This window comes from Narcine bancroftii, chromosome 10 (genome assembly GCF_036971445.1).
Source record: "Narcine bancroftii isolate sNarBan1 chromosome 10, sNarBan1.hap1, whole genome shotgun sequence".
Taxonomy (NCBI): Eukaryota; Metazoa; Chordata; class Chondrichthyes; order Torpediniformes; family Narcinidae; genus Narcine; species Narcine bancroftii.
Genome location: NC_091478.1, coordinates 102,803,960 through 102,819,382, shown reverse-complemented (window position 1 = coordinate 102,819,382; position 15,423 = coordinate 102,803,960). Strand labels below are relative to the sequence as shown.

Genomic DNA, 15,423 nt, shown 5'->3' with positions numbered 1-15,423 from the left:
CTACAGAAGGAGCAGGTATGACCTATGGAAAGCTATCTCCCAGGTGAAGTGGAGTTTCCAAAAGAAAATCGAAACAACGAAGGATACACATCAACTGGGCCTAAATGACATAACTTGCAACGAAACCAAATCCGATGCAGTAGGAAATGGCAAAGCTTCACTCCCAGATTAATTCAATGCTTTCTATGCCAAATTCAACCACAAGAACAAGGAAGAACCACCGCTATGTACCCAATTGTCTTTTCTGCTGAATTCACTATCCTCTGCAGGGTCTTGCGGTCAAAGGAGGAACAGCTTCCAAACGAGGCGGTGATGCAGTTGCACCTGATGTTCTCAATACATCCTCTGTAGAATGTAGTGAGGATGGAGGGAGGGAGATGAACTTTCTTTAGCCTTCGCAGGAAGTAGGGGCACTGTTGGGCTTTCTTGGCTATGGAGCTTGAGTTAAGGGACCTTGTGAGGTTCTTAGGAACCATCCCTCACCTTCCAGCCTCAATCCTATCCACTGGAACACCCCTCCCTGAACCTTTAGTTATTTTTAAATGTGTTCCTTTGACTAAGTGCCTATCAATTTGCCCACCTTTAACTGAGGAGTCCCTGTGAATTCTGAAGTTGCTACAGAAGTTCCAGTAGTTCTGGCGTTTCCTTTATTCATTGGTGCAGACCGTGTTCAATCCAACCCATTCCCTGCAGATGCTACTGCACTAGCCCCTGTCACATCCTGCCCCCCCCCCCCCCACCCCCACTCCCAAAGCTGTACTTACCTGGAACTAGAGCACAGAAACAGGCTCTTCATCCAATTGAGTCTGTGAATCTGCAGGGGTCATCCACTGCATCTGATGCTCCTCCTGTGGTCTCTTCTACATCGGAGAGACTGGATGCAGACTGGGAGATCGCTTCGTTGAGCACCTCAGCTCTGTCTACTGCAATGGCCACCCATTTCAATTCTCCATCCCATTCCCTTGCCAACATGTCTGTCCATGGTCTCATGTACTGCCAGACTGAGGCCACCCGTAAATTGAAGGAGCAACACCTCATCTTCCGACTGGGCACTCTCCAACCAGATGGCATTAACATCGACTTTTCTGGCTTTCATTAGACCACCTCTCCCCACCCCCTTGCTTCCCCTGTCATCTCTCCATTCCCTGTCTCCTTTTCACACAGACATGATAAATTCTACCTCGTCCTTTATCTGGAATTGGACATTTTGGTGCCCAGCTATTTTGGCGTTTGCATTTTGGCAAAAAAAAAACTTCTGTAGCTCTTCGAACATTTTGGCGCCACAGTTTGGCATTGGCCCAGCTCCGCATTCCACTCACTGCCTGCTACTGCCTGGAACTCTCTCTCTCCAGGAAACCGCTTCCCCGGTGACAAAATGGCAGTGACAATATATCGAATCTCTGGCTTAGGCATCACATTCTGTAACAAAGCGAATATCTCAGATACAAATCCTCTCTTACCCCCTTCAGTAAGTAAATTTTTAAATTTAGACCGCCTAGGCAACCGTAGCATACGCCCAAAGTTATCCAACAGTAAGCCTCTAACCTGATAATAAGTGAACAGGGTATTTGAAGAAATTTCATTTTTCTCCTTCATTCTTTGAAACAAAATACCCAGCTTCATAACAATCCTCTATCAACTTGATTCCTTTCTGTTCCCACATTTTCAAAAGCCGATTATTTAATGAAAAAGAAAAAAGCTTATTTTGAAGCAAAGGAGTTTTAGCCAAAATTTTCCTTTCTGTATGTATAATACCATTCTTCTTAGTCCATAACCTCATTAAATGTTTCAACACCAGTAAATTATAACTTTGTAAAAGCTGAGAATTCCATTTATAAATAAAATGATCCATCCTTCTCTCATCAATCTGAGACAATTAAATCTTCGCCCAAACCAAAGGTTTATCACTTCAAACATCCTATTAATAAATTTCAATTGCGCCGATTCATAATAATTCTGAAAATGAGGAAGTTGCAGTCCTCATAAAGCATATTTCCAAGTCAATTTCTGCAACAACATCCGGCATTTTACCTTTCCATAAAATTGTCCTCACCAAAGTGTTCAAATCTTTAAAGAATTTTTGGCGAATCCTACATGGAATAGACTGAAAAAGGTATTGAATGCAGGGAAATACATACATTTTGATGCAATTAACTCATCCTATCAATGTTATTGGTAAATCTTTCCACCGATTTAAGTGTTTAATTTTAGACAATAAAGGTAAATAATTCAATTCATATAAATGTAACTATTTCTCAGGATGATTGATGACTGTATGCCAGGATAGTATGACTAAAATTGTAAGTGTAAGGTACAGATTGGTTCATTATAATTTTATACATCAATTATATTTAACTCCTGAGAAGTTAAGGAAATAGAAGTTTATTTCTTCTGATTTATGTTTTAGGTACCTTCAGCAAATTGGCTCTTTCTTGCATTCTACTTGGTTATGTGAAACAGTGAGACCTTTTTGGAATAGAATTAAGGAACTTCTAAAAGTTATATTTAAATTTAAGATTTTGCTTGACCCTATGGTATTTTAATTGGGTTATATTACGAAATTGAGTTTGGAACTAAAATTAGATAAGTTTCAAATTGCTTTTTTTGAGACTAGCATTAGCTGTGGCAAAAAAAATATTTCCCAATTACTTGGAAAAATGAGATTGATTTCAGTATTCAACGATGGCATTCAGAAATGACGTCTTGTATCCCATTGGAAAAGATAACATACAATTTATGTAATAATTATCCATTCTTTGTTAAAGTTTTGAGCCTGTGTATGAGATATATGGGTTTGAAATTGTAATAGTTTTTTTCCCACGGTTGCTGGGGTTGCACCAAACCATGGCGATAGTCGATGATTGTTATGTCAGTTGACTTCCTCATCTATCTTCTAATCTTACTTTTTTTGGGGGTAGATTAGAGGGGGGTTGGGAGGAGTTGGGGGGGGGGGGGTTAAGGATGGGGAAAGGGGGATTATAGGGGACAAATATTATGTATCTATTTGTATTTTGATTGTATAACTCATTTTGATTGATAAATAACATTTTAAAAATATATTGCTGGATATTAATTGTATGTATGTTTGTGCAAGTTTCTTGTTAATCTGCTCCCTATCACGTGTACTGAGGGTCGTGACCATGGACGGCTCTGTTTGGTTAACAGTGGGTTTCACTTTCCATCATTTTATCAATTTTAAATTTGGCATTTTCTTGTCAAAAGCTTCATGAGCGACATGTCACCAAGAGAACAGTGACAGTGGTTAATGGACACAGCGGTTGCAGTGAGTTGCACCAGATGTGTGGAACAAAGAATCTTGAAGATAGTGTCTTCATATGGAGAGGAAAAGCCATTAGATTCATTTTTAATAATTTAATTAATGATTTTTATGACTGGATTGTTTTTAATGAGTGCTTTTAATTTTTTAATAATTTTAAATTCAATTACTGTAATTATATATTCCATTATATGTAATTAAACTTACAAATACATATAAGTATATTGTTAGAATTTACTAAAAGCCTTTGTTTTTGATTGTTCAATATATCGCTATAAGCTACAAAAAGCTCTTGTTTGTGGGGGGAGCAGTTTCCTGTGGGGAGGGAGTTTCTGCAATGCAGGGGGTTCAGGCAATGAGGCAGGATGGAGCCAATCAGCAGGCAGTGAGTGGAGTGGGCACCAAACTATGGCCGCCAAAATGTCTGGCGTCAAATTGCGGGCATCAAACTGTGAGAGCCAAGATGTCCAGTGCCAAACTGTCCTAGACCCTTCCTTATTACATTCACTTATTGTTAGAATTCTGAGACTTTCTGATATATCCTGTTTCTGCCTTTTCTCATTTTCCCTTGAAGAAGGGCTCAGGCCCGAAACGTTGGCAATATATCATTGTCTCCTATAGATGTGGAAAAGGTCAGCTGAGCTCCTCCAGCATTTCAGTGTTTTTACAACAATCGCAGCATCTGCAACCTATTTTTCTGCCTTGTCCCATTGACCTGCACCCAGACAATAACCCTCCAAGCCCCTCCCATCCACGTACCCATACAAATTTTTCTTCAATGTCAAAATTGAGTCTGCATTCACCAGTACAGTTGGCAACTCGTTCCACACTCTGTGTGAAGAAATTCTCCCTAATGTTGCCTTTAAAGATTTCCCCTTTCACTCTTAACCCATGTCTTGTTCTTGTCTCTCCTCAGCTCAAGTGGAAAAAGCCTGCTTATCTGTAAACCCTCCTCATTTTGTGCACTGATTGAGGCTTTCTCAGGAAGATCACTCCAGAGGTCTGGATTCAATGGCCAACATGAAAAGTGCGAAATGTAATCTGGAGCAATTTTTCACCTGTAATGCACCATAATGCTGCTGCGTAACAACAAATTTCACGACACATGGTCATGACAATAAATTATAATCCTGTTTCTGTGTGTCATTGCTTCACTGACAGGTTCATTGATGATTCATTGGTTGTAGGAAATCAGGTACACACGCAAATTAATTCCTCATACAGGACTTAAATTAATTTAATTCTGGAGCAGCATTGCTCTCTCTTGAAGCTACACTCTTTTGCAATTGTCCTCCGAAAAATATTACATCTCCATGGAACTGTTTATATTTTGGAGGTAATTTCTATAGAAAGCCACATTATAATTGGACTGCTGAAGATGATCCAGAATTTATGTTTTGCATCAAATCAAGAAATTCCCTTTTCCTCTGTCACTCACTGCTGTCAGACATCAGTTCAAAGGGCTCCCTGGCATCCAGCAGGTGTGGGGTGAACAGTTAACTGAGCAGCTAACCACATAATTGATGTGGTGTCAGCTGTTCTGATCGTGTACCTTCCACTACACTAATTTTCCATTGAGTGTGGTGCTGTTCATTTTTTTTCTTGTTCACATGATATAAATGTCATGGCCACAACAAAATTTCTCCATGGACAGGTGAGCTACTCACACTGCAATGGCTGTGGGTCACAAACAAGCAAGACTTGGAAAATATAGAAGACTTCATTCTCTAAAGGATATTAATAAATATCCTCCACTTCTTCTACTTCCTCAGCAGTTTGTGGAAGTTCAGTATGACTTCGGAAACCGTGGCAAATTTCTCAAAATATGCAGTGGTAAGTGTGCTGACCGGCTGCACCATGGACAGGTATGGGGCCACCAACACCCCCGAGCAGAAGGCCCTGTAAAAGGTAGTGAACAAAGCCCAGTACATCACAGGTAGAACTCTCCCCTACCATCGAGAACATCTGCATGTAACGTTGCCATCGGAGAGCAGCAGCAATCATCAAGGATCCACCTCACCCAGCACAAGCTCTGTTCTTGGTGCTTCCATCAGGAAAGCGGTCTAGGTGTCACCAGGTTCAGGAACAGTTGCTCCCCCTCCACCATCAGACTCTTCAACAACAAACTCAATCAAAGACTCATTTAAGGGTTCTTTGCACGATTTATTACTGAATTTTTTTTTCTGTATTGCACAGACAATTTGTTTACATTTTTCTCTTTTGTATAGATGTCTTTTTCTTGAGTACAGTTTACAGTTATTGATAAGTTGAAATTCAATCTGGCCCGCAGGACAAAGAATCTCAGAGTTGTATGTGAGTCTATATAAATCTACTCAGTCATATCTGAAACGAGTTGGATTTTTACTGTAAATTTCAGATATAGTCCAAATATTTCCCTCCCACATAGATTGATTGCTTGATTTGAGTTGTTGAGCTGCATAGTTAGATTTAAACATACATTCTAGATCAATTGGAAGTGGTAAAAGAGGGGACAATTGTAACATTCAAAAGATATTTACGTGGACAGGAAAAGTTTAAGGGGATACAGGTTGAATGCAAACAAATTAGATCATCATGGACGGCTTGCAGAAGTTGGGCCAAAGGGCCTGTTTCATTCTGTAAAACTTCCCTAACTGCCAGTTACCTCCCAGGTGTGCGGTCATGCTTCCAGTTATCTCCCAAGTGTGCAGTCATGCTCCCACTAACTTGCCTCGCTCCCAGTAACTTGACGGCTGTGCAGTCATGGCTCTGATGGGCACGTGCTCATTCCGGATCACTTTATCTGTTCTGCTCCTTCTATTTTCTAGAGAATTTGGCTTTCTACTTTTCCTTTCCTTGAGTTTATCAATGCCTTTTCCCATTCTAAGCTAATTAATCAGAGTTCACTCTGGTGGCTCCCAGCAAATTTGCAGACCTCAGTTAGACATTAATCTCAGTTAAATGAAGAGGAATAGAATCTAGTTTTTATTAATTGTTTAAATTTACCATCCCTTTTGTGACTTTATTGGAACAGGCGCCATGTAAGCACCCTGTGAAAGAGTGCTGAATCATTTACACTTCCATCAGGATCACTGTGCCAAACACTGTATGAACAGAAATTCCAAATTTGATTAGAGTGTCACAGAATAATGATGGTCAATATCAATAGCTTTGCTTCCATTACTGTCACAATACTCAGGGCAATATTGCATCTTTAAACAATTTAGAGTGGAACCATCAGTTGTTGAACAGAGAGATGAAATTTAAGAGGGAACTCATCTTTTACATCATATTTCTGTTTTTCTGGGAGCACATTCGAAGTCTATCACTTGCCTGGAGTCATGTGTCAATTCTGAACCAAGCAACCTATTCTATTTACCAGCCCAAACACACATTCACTTCAATACTGTGTGCAGTCCTGGTCACCCAGTTACAGGGAGGATATTAACATGTGGAAAGGGTTCAGAGGAGATTAACCAGGATGTTTCTGAGACTGGAGGGCTTGAGTTATAGGTAGGGGTTGGATAGGCAGGATCTTTACTTCCTGGAATGCATGAGGATGAGGAGTGACTGTATGGAGGTTTTTTAAAATCTTGAGGAGCATGGATAAAGTGAATGTTCAGAGTCTTTATCCCAGGGCATCTCCAGAAATTAAGGGCATAGGATGAAGGAGAGAAGGAAAAGATTTAACAGGGACCTGAGGGGTAACATTTTTAGTCAGAAGGTGGTGCATATTGTACGGAGAGGTGTATGATCAAGTGATCATTGGGGGATCAGAGGTGGAGAGGGTGAGCAAATTTAATTTAATTTAATTTAATTTCTTGAGTCACTATCTCGGAGGATCTTTCCTGGACCCAGCACATCAATGGCATCATGAAGAAAGCCAGTCAGCGCCTCTACTTCTTCAGGAGTTTATGGAGGTTTGACATGACACCAGAAACCCTGGCAAATTTCTCCAGATGCGTGGTGGAAAGCGTGCTGACCAGCTGCATTATGGTCTGGTATGGGGACACCAATACCCCTGAGCGTAAAGCCCTGCAAAATGTAGTAGACACAGCCCAAGACTTCACAGGCAAAACCCTCCCCACTGTCGAGAACATCTACAGGGAACGCTGCTGAAGTAGAGCAGCAGCAGTCATCAAGGATCCCCACCACCCAGCATACGCTCTGTTCGCGCTGCTGCCATCAGGAAAGAGGTATTGGTGCAATAAGACTCACACCACCAGGTTCAGGGACAGCTGATACCTCTTCACCATTAGACTCCTCAACAACAAACTCAATTAGAGACTCATTTAAGGACTTTTACCTTTACACATCATTGATTTTTTTCCTCTCTGTATTGCACAGTCAGTTTGTTTACATTTACTTTATCTGCTTATGACGGGCACAGTTTTTTTTCGCACTATCAGTAAGTGGTAATTCTGCCTTACCCACAGGAAAAAAAACCCTTCAAGGTGCACATTGGTTAGAATGAGGTAAATTGGGTCTCGAAATCTGTGACGCCTCTATGAATAGAACTTGAATGAGATAGATTGATGCGCTGATACGTGATCTATGTATTTTGTTTGTATGCTCACGTGATATGACTGCGTATGGAAATAAAAATTTAGAAAAATGTTTGGACAGATACAGTCAATGGATAGGAAGGGTTCAAAAGGATATGGACCAAATGCAGGCAAATGGGTCTGAAAATCACAGAATACCATCTTGGTCATAATGGACAAGTTGGGCTGAAGTCCTGATCTGTGCATTGACTTTATGACTCTCTAAATGCCCCACTACTGCAGTGAACATTGATGAGTGAAGCTATTTGACTCAGCAATCTCTTGAACTTATAATATAGAAGTAGACAGAGTTATTGTGCAGGGTGGTGGCGATGAGTGGGCATTTGGTCTAATACATGACTATGCCAACCAAAAGTGAACGGCATTGATTAATCACTCTTTCTAGCTCCTGGACCATAACCTTGTCCGATATTAAGCATCTAAAAGTGTGGGAATAGCAGATGCAGAGAAATATCACCACCAGCAAATTCACTTTCAAATCGCACGCCAATGCGACTTCGAAATAGGCTGCAGTTTTTTCACCATCAATGGGTCTAAATCCTGGACCCTCCTGAAGGAAGGTGCCATGGGAGCACTTTCACGAGGTCTGCAGGGGTTCAAGCAAATTGCTCTCCTCCACCTTCTGAATGACAATTAAGGACGGAACAACAAATAATGGTGCTACCAACAACATTTACATCCCACAAATGAATCAAGAAGCAAAATGCATCATTCTATCGGCACACGTGGAAGCAATCTGTGCAATTTTGCTTTCTTGCCTGCACCCAGCATAGGGATTTACTGAGAGAAACGTCCTGCTTGAAATTCACAAGGTTCTAAACAACTCGGGCAATATTTCCTACAATGCAGCTGAGTCAGATGCTAAATTTAAGTGCAAGAGATTGAAGATATGTAATTTCCCTGCTGAGCTAATTGTGCTGAAGCAGGTTGCAGGGAGAATATAAATGAGAAATGATGCAGCATTAAAATGTTGAAGATGTGTAATAAATAGAGTTTGTTTCCTTTAAGGAAATACCAAAACAAGAAATGTCAAGAATGAGGAACTGAGCTCGCTGACAAACATTGTCACTGGTGACTTTGATCACGACAGCAAGGGCTACAGTGAGCAGTAGAAGCTGGTTTCTATCGCCAAAGGTGGCAACAGATCTTAGCCTCTAACTGTGTAGAACTCACCACCGATGCCAGTGCAGGCCCAAGGAGCTGACCCATTGAAGTTCATGGGCTAGGCAATTGGAGTTCTGTTTAACTTCTCAAATTGATGTGCCTACTTTCCCTAAGCAACGGCTGTCGTACTGGAGATTTTTAGACTGCCACTTCTAAAAGGACGTTAGGTAGTGCAATCTTGTGGCAGGAGGGCAGAAAAGCCAGACTTCCCAGTTTTGCTGAAGTGACAATAATAGTCACATGTTGAGAAAAGTGGATATTCATAAAATAATGTTTAGCTCAACTGGATTCTGGAATTGGGGGGGATAAAAACATCTTTCATGTGGTTATGTGTATCTCCAAGTGTATTTGCTGGTCTTCTAGGAACTTGTACAAACAAGTTGAATTTCACAGTGCTATTTATGGGATATTGCTCTGTAAGTTTGTTGCTATCTTAGATGCAAAATCAATGGCAGCTGTAAAGCACTTCTGGACTTCCACACATTGTACTGTAGCCATGAGCTTTTTCAGCAATTGTGTGTGTGACCCACTGTGAGGCAATTTATCACTTTGATTATAACCACTTCACTCAATTAGGCTTTCGTTAAACGCTATTGATTATAGTAAAAAGTTATTGTTTGTGGCTTTAAGGGTTTCATCCCATTCATTTGCTGTTAAAGTATGTTAACTAGGATTAAAAAAAAACATGAACTAAGCTGGGGAAAATGACTGTTTCTTTGCCAACACAGAATCAGAAAGCCACGTTTTCCTCTTGCAGTCTGGGTTAATACATCCATCCCAATTTAGGTCGACAGGTCAAGGAAATATTGTGGGAGCCTTGACATTGTGGCAGGAGTCAAAATTCAAAGTGTATTGCCTGAGCGCACACATGACATCACATACACCCCTGAGATTCTTTTACCCGCAGGCCAAGTTGATTTTTTACTTATGAACTGTCCAATTCTGAATGAATTAATCAATCAATCAGCAAAGGTTTTGCTCAGCTTTTCAGCTAAATATGATGAAACACATGATGCTGCTTGAAGAAGGATAGGTGAACATTTTTTGGGATCTGGCCAATATATATTCCTCCAGCAACACCCCCAACAATTAATTAAACATGGCAGTGGTCATTGTGGGTCCTTGTTGTCCAAATCCACTGTAAGATCAGAGGTGACTGTAAAACACTTCTAAAGTTCAAAATTCAGATTTATTGTCAGAGAACATACTTGACATCACATACAACCCTGAGATTCTTTTCCCTGCGGGCCAGGCAGAATTTCTACTGATCAGTAGTGCAAAAAAAAGTACTCAAGAAAAGATAGACATGGAAAAGAGGGAGATGCAAACAAATAAAGAAATAAATGCAAACTGACTGTGCAAAACAGAAATAAATATTCAGTAATAAATCCTGTGCAAAGTAAGTGTCGTTAAATGAGTCTCTGATTGAGTTTGTTGTTGAGGAGTCTCATGGTGGAGGGGGAGCAGCTGTTCCTGAACCTGGTGGGGTGAGTCTTGTAGCACCGATACCTCTTTCCTGACGGCAGCAGCGAGAATAGAGCGTGTGTTGGGTGGTGTGGATCCTTGATAATTGCTGCTGCTCTGTGATGGTAGGGTTCCATGCAGATTTTCTCAGAGGTGGGGAGAATTTTGGCTGTGATGGACTACCTTTTGCAGAGCTTTCCACTCAGAGGTATTGGTGCCCCCATAACAGGTTGTGATGTAGCTGGTCAGTGCATTTTCCACTACACATTGGCAGGTTTGGCAAAGTTTTTGATGTCCTAACTCATAAGGAATAGATAAATGACCCAATCAGAATTTTGCTCTGTGTGGCCTCTATTCAGCACTGGCCACTCAGATTGGTTGCAATATACTGTATGTATCCTCAAAGAAGATTTTGATCAAATCCATCCAAAGCCTGATGAATGGTGAGACCTTGCATGGCATTAAAATCTTGCTCAGTATAAATCAAGCAGGTGCACAAGTCCTGTCCATTGATAAACAGACAAAGTAATGTTGTGGTGGTGGGGGGGTGGGGTGGGTGGGAAACAAGAATTCTGCAGATAGTGGAGTCTAGTGCAATACACACAAGTGCTGGAGAAATCCAGCAGGTCACTCCTGAAGAAGGTCTCAGGCCAAAAATGTCGACTGCATTTGGCTTTTCACAATGCTGTGTGACCTGCTCAGTTTCTCTGGCGCCTTTTGTGAACGGCAAGTAATGCAGGGACAGGGAGACAGCAGGTGCTGGAATCTGGTGTAAAACAACACTTTGCTGGTGGAACTCAGGAGGTCAAACAACATCTGTGGGAGAAAGGAACTGTTGGTGTTTCAGCTGGAGACTCTGTGTTGGGACTGGTTCTTGTCCTGCCTGCTAAAGTTGTCTTTTATGATAAAAATAAAGCCATTAAAACATCTAAAATATATATTAAAATTGTTATACATACCATGGCAACTATGGCAAAGGTGGTGTGCTTTCTATCTTGGGCAGTTCCTTTTCGCCTCCACACTTTGCTTTTTCCATCACTCTGATACAGGCTAATCTTGGTCTCATCTGTCCTCAACAACCTTTTCCAGAATTCTGCAGGCTCTTTTAAATACTTCTTGGAAAACTGTAATGTGGCCATCCTGTTTCTGTGGCCAACTAGTGGTTTGTATCTCGCAGTGTAGCCTCTATATTTCTGTTCATGAAGTCTTCTGCAGACAGTCGTCATTGAAGCATCCACACTTGTTTCCTGAAGAGTGTTTATGATTTGTTGGACATAAGTTTGGGGATTTTTCTTCATTCTGATGAGAATTCTTCCAAATGTGGGCCTCATTGGAAACTGGATCACACCCACCCAACACCTGTGGTATTATCAAGCCAGCCAAGTTCATAATCATGTTTAAGTTCAAGTTTATTATCATCCATTTGTACAAGTACAAGCCTACAAAACAGCGTTCTCCAGTCCTCGGTGCAAAACATGCAGACACGCATCCAGATATAACCTACGTACAGAAAAATGATACATATGAAGTTGTTTCTCAGCCTGGTGGTCTGGCTCTGATACTCCCGTACCTCTTTCCTGATGCAAGTCGCTGGAAGATGCTGTGTACAGGGTGGAAGGGGTCCTCAACCATCTTGCAAGTCGTCTTCAAAAAAACAATCCTGGTAGATCACGTTGTTGGAGTGGTGGGTGGGGGGGGGGGGGAGTGGGAGACCCCGATAATTTTCTCAGACAACCTGTAAGGAAGCAAAAAGCAAAGGTTTTGAGTGTTTTTCTGAGTGTGAAGTAGAAACTGGAACAAACATATTACCATGATGAAAATTTAAAAAAACGAGACACTGGAAATCTGGAAAAAACCCAGACAAATAGTGGGATCACTCAGGAGATCGAGTAGCATCTGTAGAAAGTGAAACAGCATTAATCTTCACGTCAGTGACCTTTTCTTCTTCAGAACCATGAGACAAAGAAGCTTCAACCAAAATCATCAACTCTGTTCCACTCTCCATGCACACTATCCAACATGATAGGTGTTTCCAGCATCTTTTTTTTTCCAGATTAATTTTAAATGATGTAAGTTTGAAACTAAAATAACAAAAAAATCATTTTCGATATATTTCAAAATTACTTTTAAGAGTTGAGGTGAAGGAAAAGCTAATTACACTTGCTGGTGGTGATATTTCTCTGCATCTGCTATTCCCACACTTTTAGATAGATAGTTTACTAGGAGTATCTATGGTTTTGAATGACATGGTGGCAGAGCAGTTTCTGCTCACAACTCCAGTGACTCAGGGTCAATCACGACCCCAGGTGCTGTCTGTGTCGAGTTTGTACATTTCCCCCACAAATCTCTGGGTTCCCTTTGGATGCTGAAAATTCCTTGTGATGCCCTGCGATGTGGGGAAGTAGAGAAAGATTTAAAGAGGAGTTAAAAAAAAAAGAACACTGGAAGACTCCAGCATCTGTAACATTTTTAGCATCAACATGTTCCTATCAGGATTAAAGGCAAAGTTAACAGGGCATAGGGATCCTTGGACTTCAAGGGATCTGGTATAGATGAAGAGAGAGATGTAGAGAAGGTCTGGGCAACAAGGAGCAAATGAGGTACGAGAAGAGTATAGAAAATGTAAGAAGGAAATTAGAAAGGCAAAAAGGTTGCTTTGACTGATAATGTGAAGGTAAACCTGAAGGGTTTCCACAAGTATGTTAAGAGTGAAAGAATAGTAAGGGACAAAATTTGTCCCCTGGAAGATCGGAGTGGTCGTCTATGTATGGAACCTAATGAGATGGGGAGATCTTAAATAGTTTATTTTGCATCAGTATTTACTCAGGAAACTGGCGTAGTGTATAAGGAAGGAAGGGAATCAAACAGTAGTATCATGGAACATATAGTGTTTAAAGAGGAGGAGGTGCTGGCTGCCTTACAGCTATTAAAGGTAGATAAATCTTTCGGGGTCTGACATGATATTCCCTTGGACCTTGAGGGAGACTAATGTAGAAATTGCAGGGCTCTGGGAGAAATATTTAAAGTGTCCTTAGCCACAGGTGAGGTGCCAGAGGATTGGAGGGTAGATCATGATCTGTTGTTTAAAAAAAGGCTCAAAAAGTAAACCAGGAAATTACAGGTTGGTGAGCCTGCTGTTAGTACCTGTAGTGTGCAAAATATTGGAGGGGGTTCTAAGAGATAGGATATATAAATATTTGGACTGCTAAGGGTTGATAGGTCATGGTGAACACATAGAGTTTTTCAAGGAGGTTACCAAGAATGTACATGAAAGAAAGCTTCTGGATGTTGTCTACATGGACTTCAGCAAAGCCTCTGATAAGGTCCCACTTGGGAGGTTAGTTTAGAAGGTTCAGACACCAGGTATCCATGGAGAGTTGTAAAATGAATTCAAAATTGGCTGAATGGGAGAAGACAGGGAATGGTAGTGGATGACTGCTTCTCAAAATGGAGGCCTGTGACGAGTGCTGTGCCTCAGGGATCAGGGTTGAAACCATTGTTGTTTGTTGTCTATATCAATGATCTGGATGATGTAGGAAATTGCATCAGCAAGTTCGCTGATGACATTAAGATTGGAGGCGTTGTGGACTGAAAAAAGGTTTCAAAGCTTGCAGAGGGAATCAGAACCAACTAGAAAAATGGGCCAAAAAATGGTAGTTGCAATTTAATGCAGACAAGCATGAGGTGTTGAATTTTGAAAGGGCAAACCAAGGTAGGACATGCATCATAAATGGCAGGGCTCTGAGGAGTGTGGAGGAAAAAAAGGATCTGAAAATGCAGATGCTTAATTCCCTTTACTTCACATGAAGTAAAAAAAGCTTTTGGCATCTTCGCCTTCATAAATCAATGTATTCCGTACAGGACTTAGGATGTTATGGTGACGTTGTATATGATATCGGTGAGGACAAATTTGGAGTATTGTGTGCAATTCTGGTCACCAAACTACAGGAAGGATATCAGTAAGATCAAAAGAGTGCAGAGAAGATTTACTAGGATGTTGCTGGGTCTTCAGGAGTTGAGTTACAGGGAATGATTAAAAAGGTTGGGACTTTATTGCTTGGAGCGTAGAAGAATGAGGGAGATTGATAGAGGTTTACAAAATTATGAGAGGTATAGACAAAGTAAATGTGAGTAGGCTCTTAGGACCAGATGGATTTTTCTAATTCTTTGCTTTATATATATTCTTATCACTCTATTATATAGAGGCTGATAACTGATTAAAACAGTGTATACTAACAGATAACAATATACCCTTGGGTAAAATGAATGAATCATGGATCTTTCAGAATGGAGTTCAAATCTCTTTTTCATAGCTTTCCTCATGCAGGTTTTGAATCAGTTACTTTATTTCAAATAACATTTAAAAAAAAAATCTAAACTATTATTAAACCATTAATAATGGCTGCCTCTTGAAGCAACATTGCAATCTAATATTTTTTAAACATGACTTTTATGGTGATTTGACACCTCGGGATCTAAAAATCAAACACTGTTCTTCACAAGGATTGAATTAATTACTGTTATATTTTGTTCATTCTTCAACATGTATGATTCATGTCCAGCTCTGATTTGTGAAATGGACAAGAATAAGAAGCATTGTCAAAAATGGGAGAAAGAATCTCTTTAATATTAATAGAATTATTCATAAAATGGCTTCATTAAACACCAAAGATAGATTAATCAGAAGATAATCGAACACTGGGGGGGGGGGGGGATATTATTAGCACTAATGACAATATAGTCCTATGTGGGAGATTCATTGGAGTGTAATATCCAGTGTTAAATATCGCCCTCAGCCTCAAGCAACAAATTTACTGTGTGTGGCTCTATTGATATTTTTAGGTTTCAGTAAAGTGTACCCATATTCATCAGGGCAATATGCAAACTAGGATTCCAGAAGAGGAGCAAAAGTGGTCTACTAAAATGGCTGGCTACCAGGAGTTTCAGCCAACATCTAAGGACAGACAGCTAGTG

The 15,423-nt window shown here is 40.5% G+C and overlaps 1 protein-coding gene across 3 annotated transcripts in view; it reads right to left on the bottom strand.

The window, feature by feature from the left end:
• LOC138745045 (chromodomain Y-like protein 2) overlaps nt 1–15,423 on the bottom strand; it is a 317,440-nt gene that overhangs the window by 145,082 nt on the left and 156,935 nt on the right. For all 3 annotated transcript variants that reach the window (XM_069902105.1, XM_069902107.1, XM_069902106.1), the window contains one exon: nt 11,409–12,184. In XM_069902105.1, the coding sequence (XP_069758206.1) occupies nt 11,409–11,780 (372 nt within the window). In that variant the 5' untranslated portion in view covers nt 11,781–12,184. The remainder of the gene's footprint in view (nt 1–11,408; nt 12,185–15,423) is intronic.